Source organism: Microtus ochrogaster, linkage group LG9 (genome assembly GCF_000317375.1).
Source record: "Microtus ochrogaster isolate Prairie Vole_2 linkage group LG9, MicOch1.0, whole genome shotgun sequence".
Lineage (NCBI taxonomy): Eukaryota > Metazoa > Chordata > Mammalia > Rodentia > Cricetidae > Microtus > Microtus ochrogaster.
In genome coordinates, this window is record NC_022034.1 from 18,711,194 (window position 1) to 18,730,667 (window position 19,474).

The 19,474-nt window shown below is 36.1% G+C and overlaps 1 protein-coding gene across 1 annotated transcript in view; it reads right to left on the minus strand.

The window, feature by feature from the left end:
• The window catches only part of Sim1 (SIM bHLH transcription factor 1), a 78,271-nt gene that overhangs the window by 24,796 nt on the left and 34,001 nt on the right, over positions 1–19,474 (minus strand). Inside the window, exon 10 of the mRNA XM_005363509.2 lies at positions 5,427–5,595. Within this exon, the coding sequence (XP_005363566.1) occupies positions 5,427–5,595 (169 nt within the window). The remainder of the gene's footprint in view (positions 1–5,426; positions 5,596–19,474) is intronic.

Genomic DNA, 19,474 nt, shown 5'->3' on the forward strand with positions numbered 1-19,474 from the left:
TCAACTTTCTTCCTGTTATTGACTTTTGGTTTTATACCATTGTTGTCAGAAAAGATACTTGATATGATTCTAAACCTTTTGAATGAATTAAGGGAAGAGTAGGCACAAGGTAATACTCTTTAATACAGTATTTCCCTCTGCCAGACAGAGGAATGAGAAAGCAGAAGCTATGGCCTTGAAAATTCATTACTGGCCACATCTCCCAATTCCTCTCTACCGGGCTAGTTTTTCTCCTCCATCTGCACCTTGGACATAGTTTCCAATGCACTCACCTTTAGCACTTTATGCCTACCTTAGGTGTAAGTAAATAAAGAACTTAGGAGAAAACAATGCAGAAACTCAGTCTCACCATACTGAACAAAATATTTTCTAAAATAATACTCCAAAGGTTATATATGGAGATAAATTAAAGGATCAAATTTGTTTTAATAATCTCCTGATATTTGTACAGAAGAAGATAAGTCCTAAATTTGTATGTTGCCTAATCCCAGTAGTATAATCTAGTCTGCATAGTATAAGAATTTCTGGGAAGTTGATTTCATTTTTATAAAAGTAAATTTGTATTTTTCAAAATTAGTCAAGAATGTCATGCTTTCATGCTATATATAAAACATCAAATGAAGGATAGCTACATAGTAATGGTAAAATTACTTTGTGTAATAGAATTACTTTCTTGCAAAATTATTACTATTTTTCCCTGTAACTCAAAATGTCAGGTTTCCAGTATAGAGTTGAAGCCAGGAAAAAAAAATTTAAAAAAAAAAAAAACCCTTTTCCAAGACAATTTCTACCTTCGCCAAAAGGAATCCAGACTGCAGGTCATGAAAATTAAGAGGGTTCTGTGAGATTGTTTAAAGGAACAGATGTCAAATAAAACTCGCAAGTGTTACAGTGTGTCTGTAGCAAGTGATTAAATGCTTTCAGATTTCAGAAGCATTCACAGTGTAATGCATACATCCTTATTAGGGATGACACATGCATTGCTTACTACTGATTAGAGAAAAGGAGAAAGAGTAAGATGATGCAATAAACTTAGCTGGCATGCACTGACTTATTAAACACAACTATAAACAGACTGAAGTAAAAAGTCTAAAAGGAAACTCTGAAGTCAGGAGGCAATTTACTCGTGATTGACATGGGTGAACCATTGCAAGATATCTTTCAACTGGTATTAAAGTAGTCAGGTCTAGTTACGGAAAAGAATGTGGAAAGCATAATAGCAATCTGTAACACATAAGGTCTGAAAAATAAATTCTATAAATGCAGAAGCTCCAATTCTTTTGAACTATGGAAACTTCATTGTTATTTCTACTCATATAAAACCAGTAACCATACAATGCAAGAGTGCTGCACCAGGAATGCAGCCCCACAGCAGCCCTGAGGCTATGTGAAGAATGAGAGAAGCTAGCCATGATATTTCCTATCACAGTTTCTAAAACCATTCAAAACAATTCATCTTGACCTTACCCAACTCAAGTAATACACAGAGGTTCAAGGGTGATCCAGTCATTTATTAAGCGGCCATAATATAATCATGGCTAAAATTATTCCCAAGGGTTTCTAATACCAAAGAAGGACCTGAGGGTTCATCTAACTCCTGCACCCAAACTAGGGGCTGGGAGTGAATTATAATTTGTGCATATCTTGAATGTTCATAGAAGAGTACATAAATAATTCAAAAAAGCAAGATTGCTGTTTGCCATTCACTAGACATGTGCTAGAAATTTTTAATATGCCTAATAAAAGAGGGCAACAAATAATATAAAATCATTAAAAAAAATAAATAAATAAAAGGCCGATGCCCCCCCAAAAAAATAATAATATAAAATCATTAAATCACCATAACCTCACAAGAGGCACGAGCTATTACTTTGTAGGTTCCATTTTGCTATGCAGTCTGCCTTCTCAAACATCAAATGATAACTTGCAGATAGAAATAACAGAGAGAAAAGAATAATTTTAAAATGAGCATGTGATGTTTTTATTTGCAAGTTATTTACAATAAAGTTTTAATAAAAATAAGCATAAAAATTACCCCCAAATAAGCAAAAGCATCTAAAATGTGATTCAAGCCATAGGCTCATTATCATTCTTTTTCTATTAATACACATGGAGTAATTCAATAAAACTTTGACTTGAACAACTGAAAACAAGTTGTAGAAGTATAATGTCAAAATAATGGCATAAAACATGACCAAAACATATCCATAACAAGAAGGGTTACAGAAGCCCAGGATAAGAGAATTTCACCATTCTTTATTTGCCTTCTACCTCACTAAATAACTTTAACAGGTCTTTATAAATTCACATCATTCTGATGTGAATTAGTCCCCGGAATAATCTTCCTTGCTTTACCTTATCAATATTCTTACACCCTACCTTCCCCCCCCCCAAAAAAAAAACCCTTACTTATTCTCTACACAATACTTAAGTTCCTTGAATTAGTATATATTAGCACCAATATATTTCTCCAAACATCCCTCGCTCATCCGGAAACACCACCTTCCCCCACTTCGTCTCTAGATCCAGCCACACTAATGGCATGTTCTTGCATTTCTCAGCCTTGGTCTTCCTGATTTCTCATCCTGTTTTTTTTACTTCCAAATGCCTGATTCTAATGCCCAAAGTTGGATCACCTCACCTGTCAGACAACATTCACAGCGCCCTCTATATGCATCATCTCTCATTACATTTCTTTCTCTGTAGTATAGTTTACTACTTTAACTTTACTGAAATTTTTAAGACTATGTCTTATACCACTGGCTTATATTTTACCCAGTCCACATCCCCAGATCTCTCAATGATCGCTGTAGCATCTTCCTGAAACAGATCCTCAACTCATACGCTCTGGCTTGAAAACTTATAACAACAATGCTGGGCTGAAGAGATGGCTAAACAGTTAAGAGACCTGACTGTTCTTCTGAAAGACCAGGGTTCACTCCCAGCACCCACATGGGGGCTAACAACTGTTTGTAACTCCACTTCCAGAGGATCTGACGCCTTCTTCTAGCATCCATGAGCACTGAATACACATGGCACACAAACATTGATGAAGACAAAATACCAGTCCACATAAAATAAAAATAAATCTCAAAAAAAATCTTTAAAAGAATTGTGCTGCATAAAATTTGAAGACCAGCTGTTCCTAAAGAATAACTTGAACCAGGTATTTTTGAAAAACTAATTATTTCTTTAAAATCTTGAGGGTTTAAATATAACTAAGTGGGGCAGATTTCGGAATTGTTTTCTTCCAGCAGAAACAATGATGAGTTTGCCCTGGTTGTCACACTTTTCCAAAGATGCTCAAGCACCAGGACAACCAATTACAAATGCTTATCCCCTTGCCGGTCTGTACTAGCAGCTCTTCAAAAATAGAAAAAGTATGTTTCATTCCTGGCATGTGTGTGCTAGTACCCATATAGTAGGAACTTAGATAATGATTTATCTATCACCATTGTTATCTAAAGTAAAGAAAATTAAATAATAACCTTTAGTAGGCACATAAACGTTAGATAAACTTAATTTAGAGTCAACCGTGCTGCTTAAAAGGAGGCATACAGCCAAAATTCTAAGGACTGGATTTCCAAGTATTAACACACACACACACACACACACACACAAATGGATACACTAGAGAAATCCTGTATAAACAATATGTGTGTGGTTTTTACTTTGTTTATGCCTGTGATTTTACTTTACAAAACATCATAGAAGAACAAACAATTCTAAAGAAAACAGTAAAGAGTAATTTTCTACTTTCCACTTTTATTTTTTAAACTACATAATATGCTTAACTTTCAAATTAATTCCTCATCAGCTAAACACACACAAGAAGTCATCTAATGGGAGAGCATCTACTGTTCAAGTGAACTGACAGAAACTTTAGACATTAAGACGGAAGCAGGAAGAAAACCAGAACATGCAATGAGGTTTAAAAGGATCAACAAGGAAGTGCATATGTGTGCGTGTATACATATGTGTGTGTACATGGGTGTGTGCTTGTCTGTGTGTGTGTGTGTACACACACACATGTGTGTTAATTCCTATATAACAAAGAACAATCTCCTTTTTGATTTAGTATTTCCTAATTTAAATCATTCATTCATCTGTGTGTGTTCAACATTCATTTATTTTTGAGGAAAAGACTACCCAGAGGCATAATCCATTCCAAAAAGGAAGCCATAAAACTTACTTCCCAAAGCACCAGATGGTGATATAAAAAGCTCCTCACAGACTCTCTAGAGAAAGGAGCAGCTCTGTTGGCAGTGTCTTTGGTCATCCTACTTTATGCCCTACAAGTAAAGCACTCAGCTATCCTGGGAGAAGCTGTGCGCTTTAAAGCATGTAGACCTTGCCCACCTCTTTTGTCAGAGGAAAGAAACCCCAGCTTCTGTGAAAGATTTAGAGCCATGTGACCTGAGCCTCTTGGTGGCATAGTCACTGTCTTCTCTTCATTATCTAGATACTAACATAGTCTAGCAAATAGAAGCTTTATAATGACCCCTAAGTCAATGTAAAACATTTCTTCAAATAGTTCACACTTACACATGTTGACAAAATAACAGATTTGAAAAGAACAAAAATAATCACTTTTGTATTCCCCAGATTGCCATTTTTAATAATAATAGTAACAGCAATAAACAGTAAGTATAGTACCTCAGAAAGACCACTGGTTTTCTTCTGGCCCAAAAATAAGCCGCTGAGTTACCCATAGTGAGCTGCAGGTAGTCTGGCAGTCCATCTCCAGGAGAGAATGGAGGAAAAGTAGTCACAGGATACAGGGAGAGGCAAATCCTCAATCCTGTGCCACCTTTTCCAGGTAGGAAGCTGCACAGACACATACATCTTGCCAAAATCTAGATTCTATGTATCCCACACTGGTCACAAAAATATTCTTTACCCTCGAAAACCCATTCTCTCAAATGTACACTTCAATACCTCGGAATACCTCCTCTGGGTGTCATCATCTCACTGCCTTGTTAAGAGAAGAGCCGTCTTTCCTCCATGTCATCTGGAAAAGTCTGCTGTCCCATTTCCCCCATATGCAATCTGTGGGCAAATCTCATGCTGAAGCCATTCTTCATACTTAGCTTCCAACCTCTTATCTTTCTCTTTTAAAGTTCCCAACTTAATTTAGTTCTTCTGATGAGCTCTTATTTCCTATATTTTGTTATGCTGGCTTAATCTTCCAAACTAATCATTGTTGGGAGTTAGAGGGAGCAAGAAGTAAAATCAATAAAAATATCAAAGAAATCGTGATGATGAAAACCAACCTTCCATGAACACAGCAAATGACAAAATCAACTCACAATTCTTCTTAACAGTTTTTATCTATCAACAACATATAGTTAATTAGATTTTATACTTCTTCAACTTTAAGATCAAACCAAGTCAAAAAAAAAAGTTTTAAAACATCAGGTACTGACCTGGGGATATGGGGAGGTTCTGGATTTTGACTTGGTGCTGGATAGCCGAGACTTATTCCCCTTCCTGTTGTCAGTGATGGTGGGGGTGGAGCTACTAGCATAGGAGAAGGTGGGCTTAGAGGCTGAGATCTGGTCCAGGGAGAGCTGCAGACCTTTGTATTCTGTGTCTCTGCAGGGGTGAGAAACAAAGCCTTCAGTCAGCCTCCACAGGGACTAGATTCGTGCAAATCATAAGAAAAGATAGTACTCCATATATCAAAAAGAAAGCAAATGTTAGTGGTCAAGTTACCTTTCCCAAACAGCTGCTTTTCTAAAAACCTAGAAAAGACTCACAGTCAACAAATGCCTGGGAGTGTGACTGCCTTCCATTGATTTTATTAAATAGAAGATAAACCTCTTATTTAATTACTCAGATAAGTATTTTTAATTAAAAACCTAAAGAGTAAATATAATGACTCAGAAAGCCCTTTGGCTTTCTAGTAGCCCAAGAGAAATCTGCTGAATTACCCCCAGTGAACTTAGGAAGCCCCACAGTCCTTCTCCTGGAAAGAATGGATTGTAAGTGATAAAGAGATTTTGTGTGCCACAGATGGTGCAATATGAATTTTTAAACCTGCCCTAAAGTTTTCCGTGTGAGTGAACTCAACGAACAACCAATGCTCCCAGATCATCAACAACAATAGCATTGTGATAAACATTCTAAACATTCCAAACATTCTTATAGCCAGCTAGCTTCAAATTAGCTAAAAAATCCCTTTCAATGGGCTAAATCAGGTCTCTCAGAGTAAATTTTAACACCATATGTTTCCCGTTCCTTCATTCATCAAATAAACATTCATTGCTCTCCTCATAAACCAGATTTTGTGCTACATAGAGATATGAGAATGAAGATGATGACTATAATGTGTAGTAGACTATAATTTATTCAGGAGAAAAAGAATATACATACTGACTGCAGATTGGTATGAAGGAACCAAGGAGCTTCTGTTAGGAAATCTACTTGGTCTTGTCCACAGGTGTAACCTCAAGGCATTTCAGATATCATCAGATATCACTTGGAATTTTTCATTCTCTTCAGAGAATATCAACCCTACCATCTAGTCCCTCAAAACAGATTTTTCAGATACTCTTCTTTATCACCACTTGTGGGAGAAATTTCTTAAGGATTCTAGAACAAACTGGAACGTGCCAAGGTAACTAGTTCTTTTTACTCTCTAGAACACTGTGAACTATATATCTCATCATATTTTGTTGACTTGCCCTAGAGGTTTTAAAAATAAAAGCCCCAACTCTATTTTGCAATCCCCTCTAGAACACTTATGAAGCATTCATACAGGCATTTTATGCAAGTTTCCAGCTTCTTCTATTTTTTCATCTTACTTTTACTTTCTTCATTTATCCTATGATCATTTTCCCATTCTAGGAGACTAGCAAAATCAGGCAAATGGAAAAATATAATTAATGACTTCAAATTTACTGTGAGGGATGATTTTTAAGTGTTCTTACTATGAAAAGCAAACATTATTTAAGTATGTGAGCTAGTATATAAACTACAGATGCTTAATTTAGCCACTACACAACATATACATATATCAAGAACCCCAGTATATGCTATAAATACACGTAACTTACTTAACTCAAAAAGGCAAATGCATAAGTCAGGCCCTGAGTCTTTCAAGTGAGTAAGAATGTAAACCAGATAAACCAGTTTCAGTATCATCACTGGCAATGCAATGACACACATCAGCAAACTACAACAGCATGACATCAGACACAGACAGAGTCTGTTGAGTAAAAGCCTTTCCTTTTTATTTAAATCAAAAGGGGGAAAATTGCAGAATAATTCTTTACAGTTTTAAGATTGATTTAGTAATGAGCTGAATGGCCATTAACCAGGAGGGAAGAGGTTAGGTGTGGGACTTCTGGGGACAGAGAGGTTACTGGGAAGAAAAAAGGTGAAGCTGCCAGCTAGATGCAAAGGAAGCAGGACATACTAGAAGAGAGGTAAAAGCCATGAACCACATGATAGCACATAGACTAATAGAAATGAGTTAATTTAAGTTATAAGAGCTAGTCAGAAACAAGTCGTAGCTAAGGCCATATATTCATAACTAATAATACATCTCTGTCTTGATTCGGGGACTGGCTGGTGGTCTAAAAAAGTGTGCTACATTTGGTGTCCAATGTGGAGGCTTGGATATCTAAACACAGGGCCTGAGAAAGCTAAGAAAAGTTCTGGGCAAGGAACCAGATGTAGTTTTCTAATCTTACAGTCTCTTGGGTGGGCCAGTACTCGGCACACAGAGGTGCCACTACCAGCCACTGCCTACAGGCTAGAGCCAGCCACCAGCACCACGTGCTAGACTGAGCCATAAGGCAGCTAACATGGCAGTTTAAGATTTGTCTCACATGGTCAGAGAATGCTGCAGGTACTCCGTAAAGACAGATCTCAATGGAAAAAAAACCTCTAAACAGGTTACAGTGTGTTTTTAAAATGTGTATAGGCTTAAAAAAGAAAAAAAAAGGGTATAGACAGTCAGAGTAAAAGTAGTTATAAATAATCAGATAAAGTCTTTAAAGAGATTTTGTAATAGGCTGCTTGTTTGTTCTCTGGCCACCCAGAATCCCAAAATAATCAGAATACATAATAAAGAAATAGAAACTATATTATTTAAATCACTGCTTGGCCTATTAATTTTAGTTTTTTTATTGCCTAACTCTTACATATAAATTTAACCCATTTTCATTAATCATGTGGCAATGGCTTACTGGGTAAAGTTCCAGCATCTGTTTCCAGATGGGCTACATAGCTTCTCCCTGACTCTGCTTTCTTTCTGCCAGTATTCAGTTTAGGTTTCCCTGCCTAACTAATTTCTGCCTTGCTATAGGCCAAGGCAGTTTACTTTATTCATTAATCAATAAAAGCAACACATAGACAGAAAGACCTCCCATACCAAAGAGAGAATAAAATAATATAAAAAGGATAAGCCATATAAAAATGGGAAATACACAGAGTATCTAGTTCCTATATAGTCACTTTGACTCTGAATTTTTTGATTGCGGATGAGCAAATGATGGCTGCTGAGAGACATGGGATTGTTAAGAAGGACTGCTGAATTAAGCCAGCCTAGATACTGTAGGAATGCCTTAACTTTAAAATGGAAGTCAAAAATGTATTTCCTTGGGAAGGAGGTAATGCCCCCCCCCCATGGAAAATGAAAGGCCTTGGATTCACTCAAGGCTGATAGAGAACACATTTGATCAAGAGAGATCCACTGAAAATCCTGGCTACAGACATAAAGAAATAAACCTAGAAAACCTACAAGACAGAGCAAGAGGACCAGACACCAATGAAAATGGGCAGCACAGATCATGCAGTCTCTCAGAGGACCTCTGTTACAATTTCCTCAGAGTTTTACATCCAGAACAGCTTCAAGGTGGTTAGCTAAGATGGCTTAGCCCTATGGACTGATCCAGTCAGGACTACAAATAAGCCCTGCACTTTCCCATTATACAGAGAGTGAATAACAAATGTTACAGCTAGTTTTTCTAGAACTTTACCATTATTATCTCAGTACTCTCAAGGTCCTCCAAAGATTCTATCACCCACAGATAACAGGGAGCAGTCTATAGAACACAATATTCACATTCCCAAGATGTGAGGTGGATGGTGTGGGGCATTCAGTGGATTATATATGTTTGTCATCATTTAGAAGGGTTAGCTGTAACTTGTTATTGGCAATGGTCAGAAAACAAAAACTAAGCAAAGGAGATTAGATACCAAGATCTCTTTCTGAAGGGAAAAGGGGGAATTAGTATAGAAATGATGGGATAAAATGGTAGATTGTTAAGTCCATTGTTGAGTATTTAAACAAACAATAGTCTCAAATTTTTAACATTGGTATGGATTTTTGCAACTTGTAAAAATTTAAGGTTATTTTGGTTATACAGCATATATGTTTCTATTCTTGTTTAAGGTATTATACCCCTGTAGATCATTTAAAAAGGTAATGTTAAAGTTTGAGTCCTTGAAAACTATTTAGGATAGTAAAGAAATATAGGTTAATGGTTAGTCATCTATAACAATCAAACTTATGGTAATATTAGCATGGTATCAAGGCCTTACAAAAATAATTTTAATCAATAGGTAATCTTCAAATACTTCAAAGACCTACATAATATGGCATTTAAAATATTTTTTGATAACATAAGACTTTTCACAACAGTGAGGCATGTCTATTCCTGACAGCACTAATCTATTTCAAAAAAGAATAATGGGCATCAAAGAACCTCCATATGGAGTCTACTTTTATTGTGTCAAAGCTAGTCACTGGGCAAAGAAAATGCCGTTGCCTTGACTGCTGACAGTTTGCTGTCCAAACTGGACAAGCAATACACAAAAGAAAGTGACTGTTCAACTTTGCCAAGACAGAGTAGGACAACTCTTCAAAAAAATTTTCTATACAGAAAAATCTGTCAGATATTGTAAGCTCATAGGCCAAAGAAGGATGCCCCAACATTTCAGAGGAACATAGGGATTACTATCCAGGCAACCAGATAGCTCCATAATTTCTTAGTTTTGGAAGTTGCTTGCTCTGCACTTCCTGTTTACTCAGGTAATATTGTATCCTTCTTGGGTATCTGATGAGGTTGAAAATTAGATAGTTGAAGATTATAATTACAGTTTCCCTTTGTTATGATAAAAAGTAAATTAATTATAAAACCCACCAAAATAAGATACACAATAGAGTATTTTCTCCGAATTTACCAAGCACTAATGGACTGGACATTGTTACTGTATTTCTTACTTGATAATTGTTATTATTATAATAGTTTTGCATTGCTGGAGCTATTTAGACAAAATGAGAAAATGTTGGGAGATATTTGGTTACATTGTGTAAAGATATGTCACTGTGATTGGTTTAATTTAAAAAAAAAAACTAAATGTTCAGTAGCTAGGAAGAAGGTATATCCAGGACTTCTGGACAGAAAGAGCTCAGAGAAGAAGAAAGATAGGATTACTACCAGTCAGATGCAGAGGAAACAGGATGGGGAAAATAGAGATGAGGTAACAAGCATGTGAAAGAATGTAGACTACAAAATATGGGTTAATTTAAGTTAAAAGAACTAGTTAGAAACAAGCCTAAACTAGGGCTGATCCATCATAACAAATAGTAAGTCTCTGTGTCATGATTTGGGGGCTGGTGATCCAAACAAGGCTGCTACAAGCATCTTCATCTACAAGCTCCACATCTGCAGAGCCACACAACATTGGATTGAGAATATTTTTAATTGCATCTGTACTGAACCATACACACCCTTTTTCCCACTGTTCCTTATGCAACTGTTTGAAGAACACTTACATTATTTTAAGAATTTTAAGTACCTAAAAAACATTAAAGCATGTAGGGAGGTGTATGTAGATTATACACAAATACTACATTTGGTTTAGGGGAATTCATAAATTTGGGTATCTATGAAAAAATCCTGGAGCCAATACCTTTTGAAATCTGACAATGACTATTCAAATCATTTAATGAGAGAGAAAAATATTCTTCTCTAAGAAAAACAAAGATTTTAAAAGAAGACATACACTTGTCTTCTAAGCTCAGAAAGTCTGATCACATTACTGTATTCATCTAATCCCTCCTTCTGAAGACAGTGTAGACATGGATAGTCCTCAGTCAGAAATGCAATGTGCTCCACAATGCAACTCCTGATTTGTTTGTCTTCCAATATATCAAAGTTTTCCTTCTTTAGTCCCTCATTTTATCCAAATAGTAATCTCTAAACTAAGCATTTGGATTCTTGGCATTCTTTTTCTCCCAACATCTTATATTCCATTTGTTCCTGTGAAGCTCTTCCTGCCTGCAAAGATTCTTGAGTTTATAATTACTGAGTATCTCTCTGACCTCACATGTGCTTTGGCACAAACAAAATAAGAAAAACAATTAAACCAGGCATGGTATAATATGCTTTTAATGCCATCAGAGAGAGGGCAGAAGTAGGTGGATCTCTGTGAATCCAAGACTGTATTAATCTACATAGAAAGTTCCAGGATATCGATGGCTACATAAAAGAAAGAAATTATCTCAAAAAAATACAGAAATAAAAAATTAAACACTATGATCTGTATTCTAAATATTCAGAAATAGTTTAGCATATGTAAATCAGTAAGTGTAATTCATTCCACCCAAAATATAAAAGACAAAAGCTATATAATCACCTGAATCAAAACAGAAAAATAATTTGAATAAATTAAACACCAATTCATCATATAAACTTTCAACTAATTAATTGAACATAATACCTCAACATAATAACAACTGCATTTAACAAACTCACAGTCAAATCTTACTTCTAGGAAGAAAGTTGAAGGCACTTCCCCTAAGATCTAAAGAAAAAAGGGATATTGGTTTAGGAGCTCAATTGCTGCAGTAAAACACCACAAGCCTCTTGGAGGTGTGAAGGGCTTATTTCAGTTAACAATTCTACATCACAATCTAATCACAAAGGAACCCAGGCCAAGTATTCAAGGCAAGACTGATTCAGCAGCCATGGAGTAACACTGCTTACTGGCTTGTTCCTCACAGCTTGATCAGTTTGCTCTTTTATACAATCCAGGACCACCTGGCCAGGGATGGTACAGTCCACAGTGAGCTGGGCCCTCTCACATCAATTATTAATCAAGAATATGCCTCACAGGTTTGCCTATAGGCCAATCTTATGGAGGCATTTGCTCGGTTTAGGTTGCCTCTTCTCAAATGACCCTAACTTGTGTCAAGCTGACAGTGGAGAGGGAAAGGACAGATATCCTCTTCCTATACTCCTATTTGACAGAATATTGGAAATTTTAGCCAGAGCAATAAAACAAGGGAAGGAAAGAAAAGGCATACAAGTAGGGAAGAAAAAAAATCTAATTATGCCGGTTTGCAGACCATAGGAAACATGAAGGTTTACATAGAATGGTAAATAGATTTAGTAAAGTTATATGATTCAAAATCAAAGTTATAGTTTAAATATGGAATTTACAGCATAGGCTCTTGTGTTTGAACATCTGGCCCCCCAATGATAACACTGTTTTGGAGATTGCTGAACCTTTTGAACTAGGGCTTACTTAGAAAAACTGGGCCACTGGGGATGGGCCTTTAAAGTGATATCTAGCTTCTGAGTCTGGCCTGAATTTTCTATTTCCTGATCAACCAGTATGCAAGAAGTTACCACTTCACATACCTACCACTAGAGACAAAGATGCTCCAGCTACCGTGCCCTCCCTATCATAGAAGACTGCTTCTCCTTAAAACTTAAGGTCAAATTCACTTTTCTCCTTTAAATTGCCTCCATGAGATTTGGTCAAAAGACAAGAAAAGCAAATAACACAAACAACATAAATATCTGGCTGGGCATAAATTCAGGTTTGTGCCTGTAATCTCAGTACTTAGGAGGATGAAGCAGGAGGACTCCCATGAAGTCAAGATTAGCCTAGACTACAGGGTAAGGCACTGTCTTAAAAAAAATAAAATAAAAGTTGCATTTTAAACACAAAGAGCTAACTTACTGAAAAAGAAATCAAATAAAGCAACCTTACCAATAAAATATATTTTTAAATAAAATACTTAAGAGTAAACTTAACCAGAGATGTGAAAGTCCTAGCAATAACCATTACAAAGTATTAAACAAACAAATTAAGGAAGAGTACAGGGTAAGGCACTGTCCTTAAAAAAATAAAATAAAAGTTGCATTTTAAACACAAAGAGCTAACAAAAACTGGAAAGAATTCCTGGTGCTTACAGATTGAAATAACTACTAGTGTATAATGTGCATACTACCTACCCAAAGCAACTTAGAGATTTTGTGTAACGTCACCAAAAATATGATTAGCGAGCTGGGAGCATAAATCAAGGGTAAATCACTTGCTTTGTATGGGAGATGCACCGGGTTCAGTCCCCATTACCTAACAGAAAACAATATAAAGGCTATTATATTGTTTCTTGTATCACACAAATACAAGAAAACAATCATAAAATTAATGTAAGTGGACTGACAAAGAGAGAAAGTGATCTTGAACACAAACAACAAAACTGAATATGTCATAATACTTCTTCTCTAATGCACTAAACCACCCCTAACCAAGAAGCAACTGGAACTGGTACCTGCTGAGAGAAGGAGGATCTGTTTCTCCAATGGAGTGACACTAGATATATCAACCACAACCCAGGACAGGCTAACCAACACAGAATAAACTCCATGTTTTTCTTTTTTTTAAGATTTATTTATTATGTATACAATGGTCTGCCTGCATGTGTTCCTGCAGACAGAAGTTGGCACCAGATCTTATTACTGGTGGTTGTGAGTCACCATATGGTTGCTGGGAATTGAACTCAGGACCTCTGGAAAAGCAGTCAATGCTCTTAACCACTGAGCCAACTCTCCAGCCCAACTCCATGTTTTCCTGTGTGTGTTTTGTTGTCATGGTGGTGGTGGTGGTTTGGTGGCTTTGTCTTTTTTGTTCTTTTTTCCAAGTTTTTGGTTTTTGAGGACTTTTTCAAGAGAAAAGATGTGAAGTTAAGTGGGGAAGGAGATAGGGATGATCCAGGAGAACATGGGAGAGAAGAAAGAATATAATCAAAATACATTGTATGAAAAAAATTTAAAGCAATACAAAATAAATAAAGCTCTTTATACCTGAAAAACAAAAAAAGATATACTACAGATCTATTCTAGCCAAAAAACATAGTTACTGGAATCAAAACATGTTCATAGACCAATGGGACATAAGAGCCAGAACATAAAAGCATACAAACATGCAATGGGGGAAAAGTGCACATTTCAATACAGTAAAGGGAAAACTGGGTACCTGCGTATGAGAGATTGAATATTCCTATACTCACTAAATAAGAAAAAAAAAACTCAAGATGGATCAAAACTTAAATAGGAGGCCTGAAACTATGAAACAAATGGAAGAAAATAAGAAGAAACACCTTAAGACATCATGATAGGCAATGGTGTTTTGTTTGATTTATAAGATCTCAAAAGCATAGTCAACAAAAGCAAAACCTGAAAAAATGAGACCCTGTCAAATTAAAAAGCTTCTGCCAGCAAATAAAACTACCTAGAAGATGAAAATGGACCTACCAAATAAAAGAAAATATTTGAAAGTCATTCAGCTGACAGATGAATACTATGCAAAATATAAGAACTCAAAAATCTTAATGACAGAAATTCCCAAATATAACAACTTAAAAATGGATGAGTGGTCTGAATAGACAGTTCTCTAAATACTAGAAATAGTCAATAAACACAAACGGAAAAGACTTAATATCACTATCTGTCAGGGAAATGCAAATTAAAATCATTAGAATAGCAAAAAGATAGCCTCTCACTCCAATCAGAATTATTAAAAACAAAACAGCAAAAACAGAAAACGCTACTGGAAGTTCAGAGAAATGTGAACACTTGCACACCACACTGCGGATGAGAATACAAATTAGTGAACAGTGTGATGGCTCCTTAGCAAACTAAAAACAGAACTACATTCCAATGCAGCTAACGCTCTTCTAAATAAAAGTCAAAAAGAAATTAAACCAGTGTATAAAAATAAGTACCTGAATTCCTAAGCTTATTGCATTGCTAATCACACTACCACTACATGGATTCACCTGAAGAGTTCATACACACATAAGTGATGAAGAAAATCCCTCTATATCTCTCTATATATCTGTGTCTGTCTGTCTGTCTTGTCTCCCTTCCTCCCTCCCTATTTGCCTACATACACAGGTATCATTCTGCCATCATAATGAATGAAATCCTGTAATATGAAGCAACATGGATGGAACTAAAAGACATTCTGTTAAGAGAAAGCTCCAGATGTAGCCAGGGATGTAGCTTAATGGGTAGAGTGCTGACCTAAGAGGCACCAAGTTCTGGTTTGATCCCTATTACCATGTAAACTAACCACAATGGCACATACTTCTAACCCCAGCACTTGAAAGGGAGATGCAGAAGAACTAATTTAACATCATTCTTTGGTGTAAGTCAAGTTTGTGACCAGCCTAGACTATATAACAGCCTATCATTTAAAAAAAAAAAAAAAGTACAGACAGAGAAAAACAAATACCACATATTTTCAAAGGAGATAGCCATGACTTGAGTCTTGGAGAGAGGGAGAGAGGGTTAGGGAGAGATGGAAGTTGGAAATTTGGTATTAAATAAGTCCTAGTGTTTTGTAGTATAGGAGGGTAATTAATATTTGTATCCTATTATGTATTTATGAAGAACTAGAAGAAAAATGATCAAAAGCTCCAAAATTATAAAAACAAGAAAAGATAAAGGTTTTAGTTACTATATTACTGCACATTGCATACACGTGTTGAAATATAAGTATGTACCCCATAAATGTGTTTAATTATTATATAATGCATGGGAAAATAAAAATATTTTTAAGATTTTTCTAAAACTTTTGCACAACTTTTTGGTTTGTATGTTTGTTTGTTTGAGACGGGGTCTCATTACGTAGCTTTGGTTGTCCTGGAGCTCACGCTGCAGACAAGGCTAGTCTCAAACTCCCAGAGATCTGCCTCCGAAGTGCTGGAATCAAAGTCATGCAACGCAGATACGACTTGCGTAGCTTTCAATGACAGAAATACGCCAAGCTAAATAAATCTAGATAACATTTTAAGTCTAATATACAGTTTAAAATTGTGCCCACTCACCTCATTGTCAAATGTAAGAATTATAAAAATGCTGTTAATGATTAAACGAAAATGTTGTTCTGATCCTCAACAGCAATGAAATTTAAATAACCACCCCAGGGACTGAAGGGAGGGCTCAGCAGTTTAAATCCAGACAATCCAGGTTGGGTTCCCAGCACTGACTTATTAGCTCAAAACCCTCTCCAGTTCCAGGGAAACCCATGCCCTCTTCCGGCCTTTGTAAACACCAGGCATGCGTGTGATGTACAGATGTACATGAAGCAAACATTCTCACACGCAAAACGAAAAATTTATTTTTAGTTTTTTAAAAAATAGTAGTAATTTTTCACATTTACCAGTGAGCACAATATCAAACGGATGAATGTGAAGCCAACCCTGTCTGTCACCAACAAGTTGCCACCCAGGCTTCCGTTCTAGTCTGTGATCCATAAAGACGTAGTGAGGTTTACAAGCAATCTTGTGTGAAAATCCTGCAGCACAGTGCCTGGGAGAGCAAATACTCAGCCACCAGCGTCATCTCTTAGCTTCTCACTCTACCACTATACTTGACTTCAGAAGTGATTTCATTATATATACTGGTTGTTTTTTTCTTTTTTTGAAAGAGAGAAACAACGTAAAGATGGGTGGGTAGGGAGATAGGGAGGATCTGGGAGGAGTTGGGGAGGAGAAAAACATATTCAAAATATATTGTGTGCAAGAAAGTTTTAAATCTTTAAAAAAATAATAAACACTCCTTACATTGTATTTCTTTCATTCTCATACCAAATGCATTTTTATTTGGTATGTTACATTTGAGTTGTTAAGTTCTAGTGCATGTGGTCAAAATACTAAGGTAAGTTCTTCATTACTAAGTAAGCACATGGAATCATTAGAGCACAATCATGCAGAGTAACTCAGCCTTCCTTTTTCACTATTCAAAGCTCCAACAGCTCCATAGATATGTTAGGATGAAAAGCATAATAGAAAAACCCCACTTAAAGACATTTCGAGCAGTTGATGTTCTGCCAAGGGCAGCTCTGAGTGGCAGACTTGGGAGGAAGAACAAAGCGCTTGCTTTACTTTTAGACTTCTATTAAGTTGAGCATTTCATTTATACCACTTAAAGGGCTAGATGTTTGTGGGGATTAGAAGTCCCATTTCCCTCTACAGACTTGGACACCAGGAGAAATCTGGCTCTGTTTCTCTCCTTGTCCTCCAGTGAAGAATTCTGGGACCACACATGTACTCAAGATTACATGTGTGTTTAGTGAAGCCATTTATTTAACACTTTCCTTCTGGTATATGGCAAAAAAAAAAAAATACTCAGCTTCCATAGATATTGGATCCCAAAGATTTGGCTGAGGAAAATGCCTTAGGTGGTTTCTAACAACAATAAAAAAAAAAAGGCATGGATCTGTTCTTAAAGCATTCTTGAGATATGCTATATATTCAGGGTTCCACAATTTATTTTTTTAAGGGCAGCTTATACTGGACTCCAGACATGATTGGCATACTGAAAGGAAACCTACTGGTATATGGTACTTGATATATTCTTCAAAAGACTATTGAGGATGATTTACATTTGGTTTTCTCTCCTTTTAATGATTTGTACAAGAGCTATAGGCATCCTTGGGTACCTCTCACTCTGAGAGTAATGAGAGATGAGTAACATGCAATCATTTGATGTTGTAGATGTTAATCTCACCCATATTTGCAGACCAAAGTAATCTTCTTATTCCATTACAGTCAAAAATCATTTAATTTTCAGAATTAGCCAATCAGTCTACTTTAAACCTTATAATAGCCATGTACATATTTGGAATAATTCAAATTTCAGTAGGAAAAAAAAATGGGGCCAAGTTCACTTCAATGGCCTTTCTCAACCATTTTCTTTTAACACTGCACCACAACTATTCATGAAGTCAATGTCATCATGTCATGTGAAAAGCTCACTATGTCACCCTTGTAAAGCTAATGAAAGTAACTTCCCACCTTGGAGAAATACATTATCATCATTTCTATCATTGCAGCCACGACAGAGTGCTTAAGATTCACAGCCTTACAATCTATGTACAAAGAAGCAAGCAACCGCATTGCTCAGACAGTTTCTAGAGCCTTTACAAAAACGTTTCTTCCCCAACACCACAGTGTATTCTATTTTCTTTTTAGAAAACTGAACTTTCTGCTTATGATATGACAATTTTGGACCTGCAGGTTATCCTGGAGCTTCTCTGGGTACATTATGCTTCATGACAATTCTTAAAAGATGTTGCCGGATTTCCTAGCTGAACTATTTTTTTAAACAGCTGAAATTGATCAAATTACCCAGGCAAAACGTGGAAAAAGAGACACACAACTGATTTGACTCCAAAGGCACAGATTGAAATAAGCAGAGGATTGCATTAAACCACGATCAGATTAAGTGGGGATGACTGTGCCTATACTAAACTTTTTAATTGGATTCCAGAGTCACTCTTACACACAGTGCATGACCTTCTTTGTATTCTGGCTGAGCTGCTGCCTAGCCACCAGTAAGTCCTGGCAGCAGAGAGACCCATTTTATGTTTCATATTCAGGCTCCTATGGAGCCCAGCAGAAAGAGATGATAAGGACGATTCCGTACTGAGAAGCTCACAGACTACGACAGCCTGGTGAAAATTGGGCTAAGGTGCCTTTGGAAATGAAATCGTCTAGTACAAATATTCGAGGTTACACCATAGTCATTTCCCAAAACTCTGCTTTTGTAAGCAGTGCCTTTACCTAAAAGCCATCCTAAGTTTATGTGAGACCTTTTTAAATTCCTAGATTATAATTAATAAGGACTCTGAAATACTGTGAGAACTTAAGTCACAGAGTCAAATCCTACTTTACTGTTGTTGTAAATTCACTTATTTTTTTCAAATTGTAATTCAAGCATATATAATATTTAGGAAAACTAGAACACTAAAGTCATTTCATCCTAAACTATTTTTTAACTCCTAAAATTATGTGGAAGAAGACAGGAGAAATAAAATTTAAATCCCTAGAGAAATAAATTCTACACTCTGTTAATGACTGCAATATCTCCACAATAGAAAAGTTAGAAAAGGGTACACAAAGTGTTTAGGAATATCCCAAAGGTTTAGTCTCATGAATATACATTAAAACAAGCAACAAAAGATAATTGTGCTTTTAATTTGGCAGACGTATTTTTAATGAAACTTCTAATGACACACACTAAAGGAAGCAGATATCTACATTGCTACAGCTGGGAAAGTAAAACAATCACACCTGTCAAGTTTTTTTTTTCTACATAGCAAGTTTTATTATTTTTTTTTTATTTTTTTTAATTTATTTATTTATTGAGGATTTCTGCCT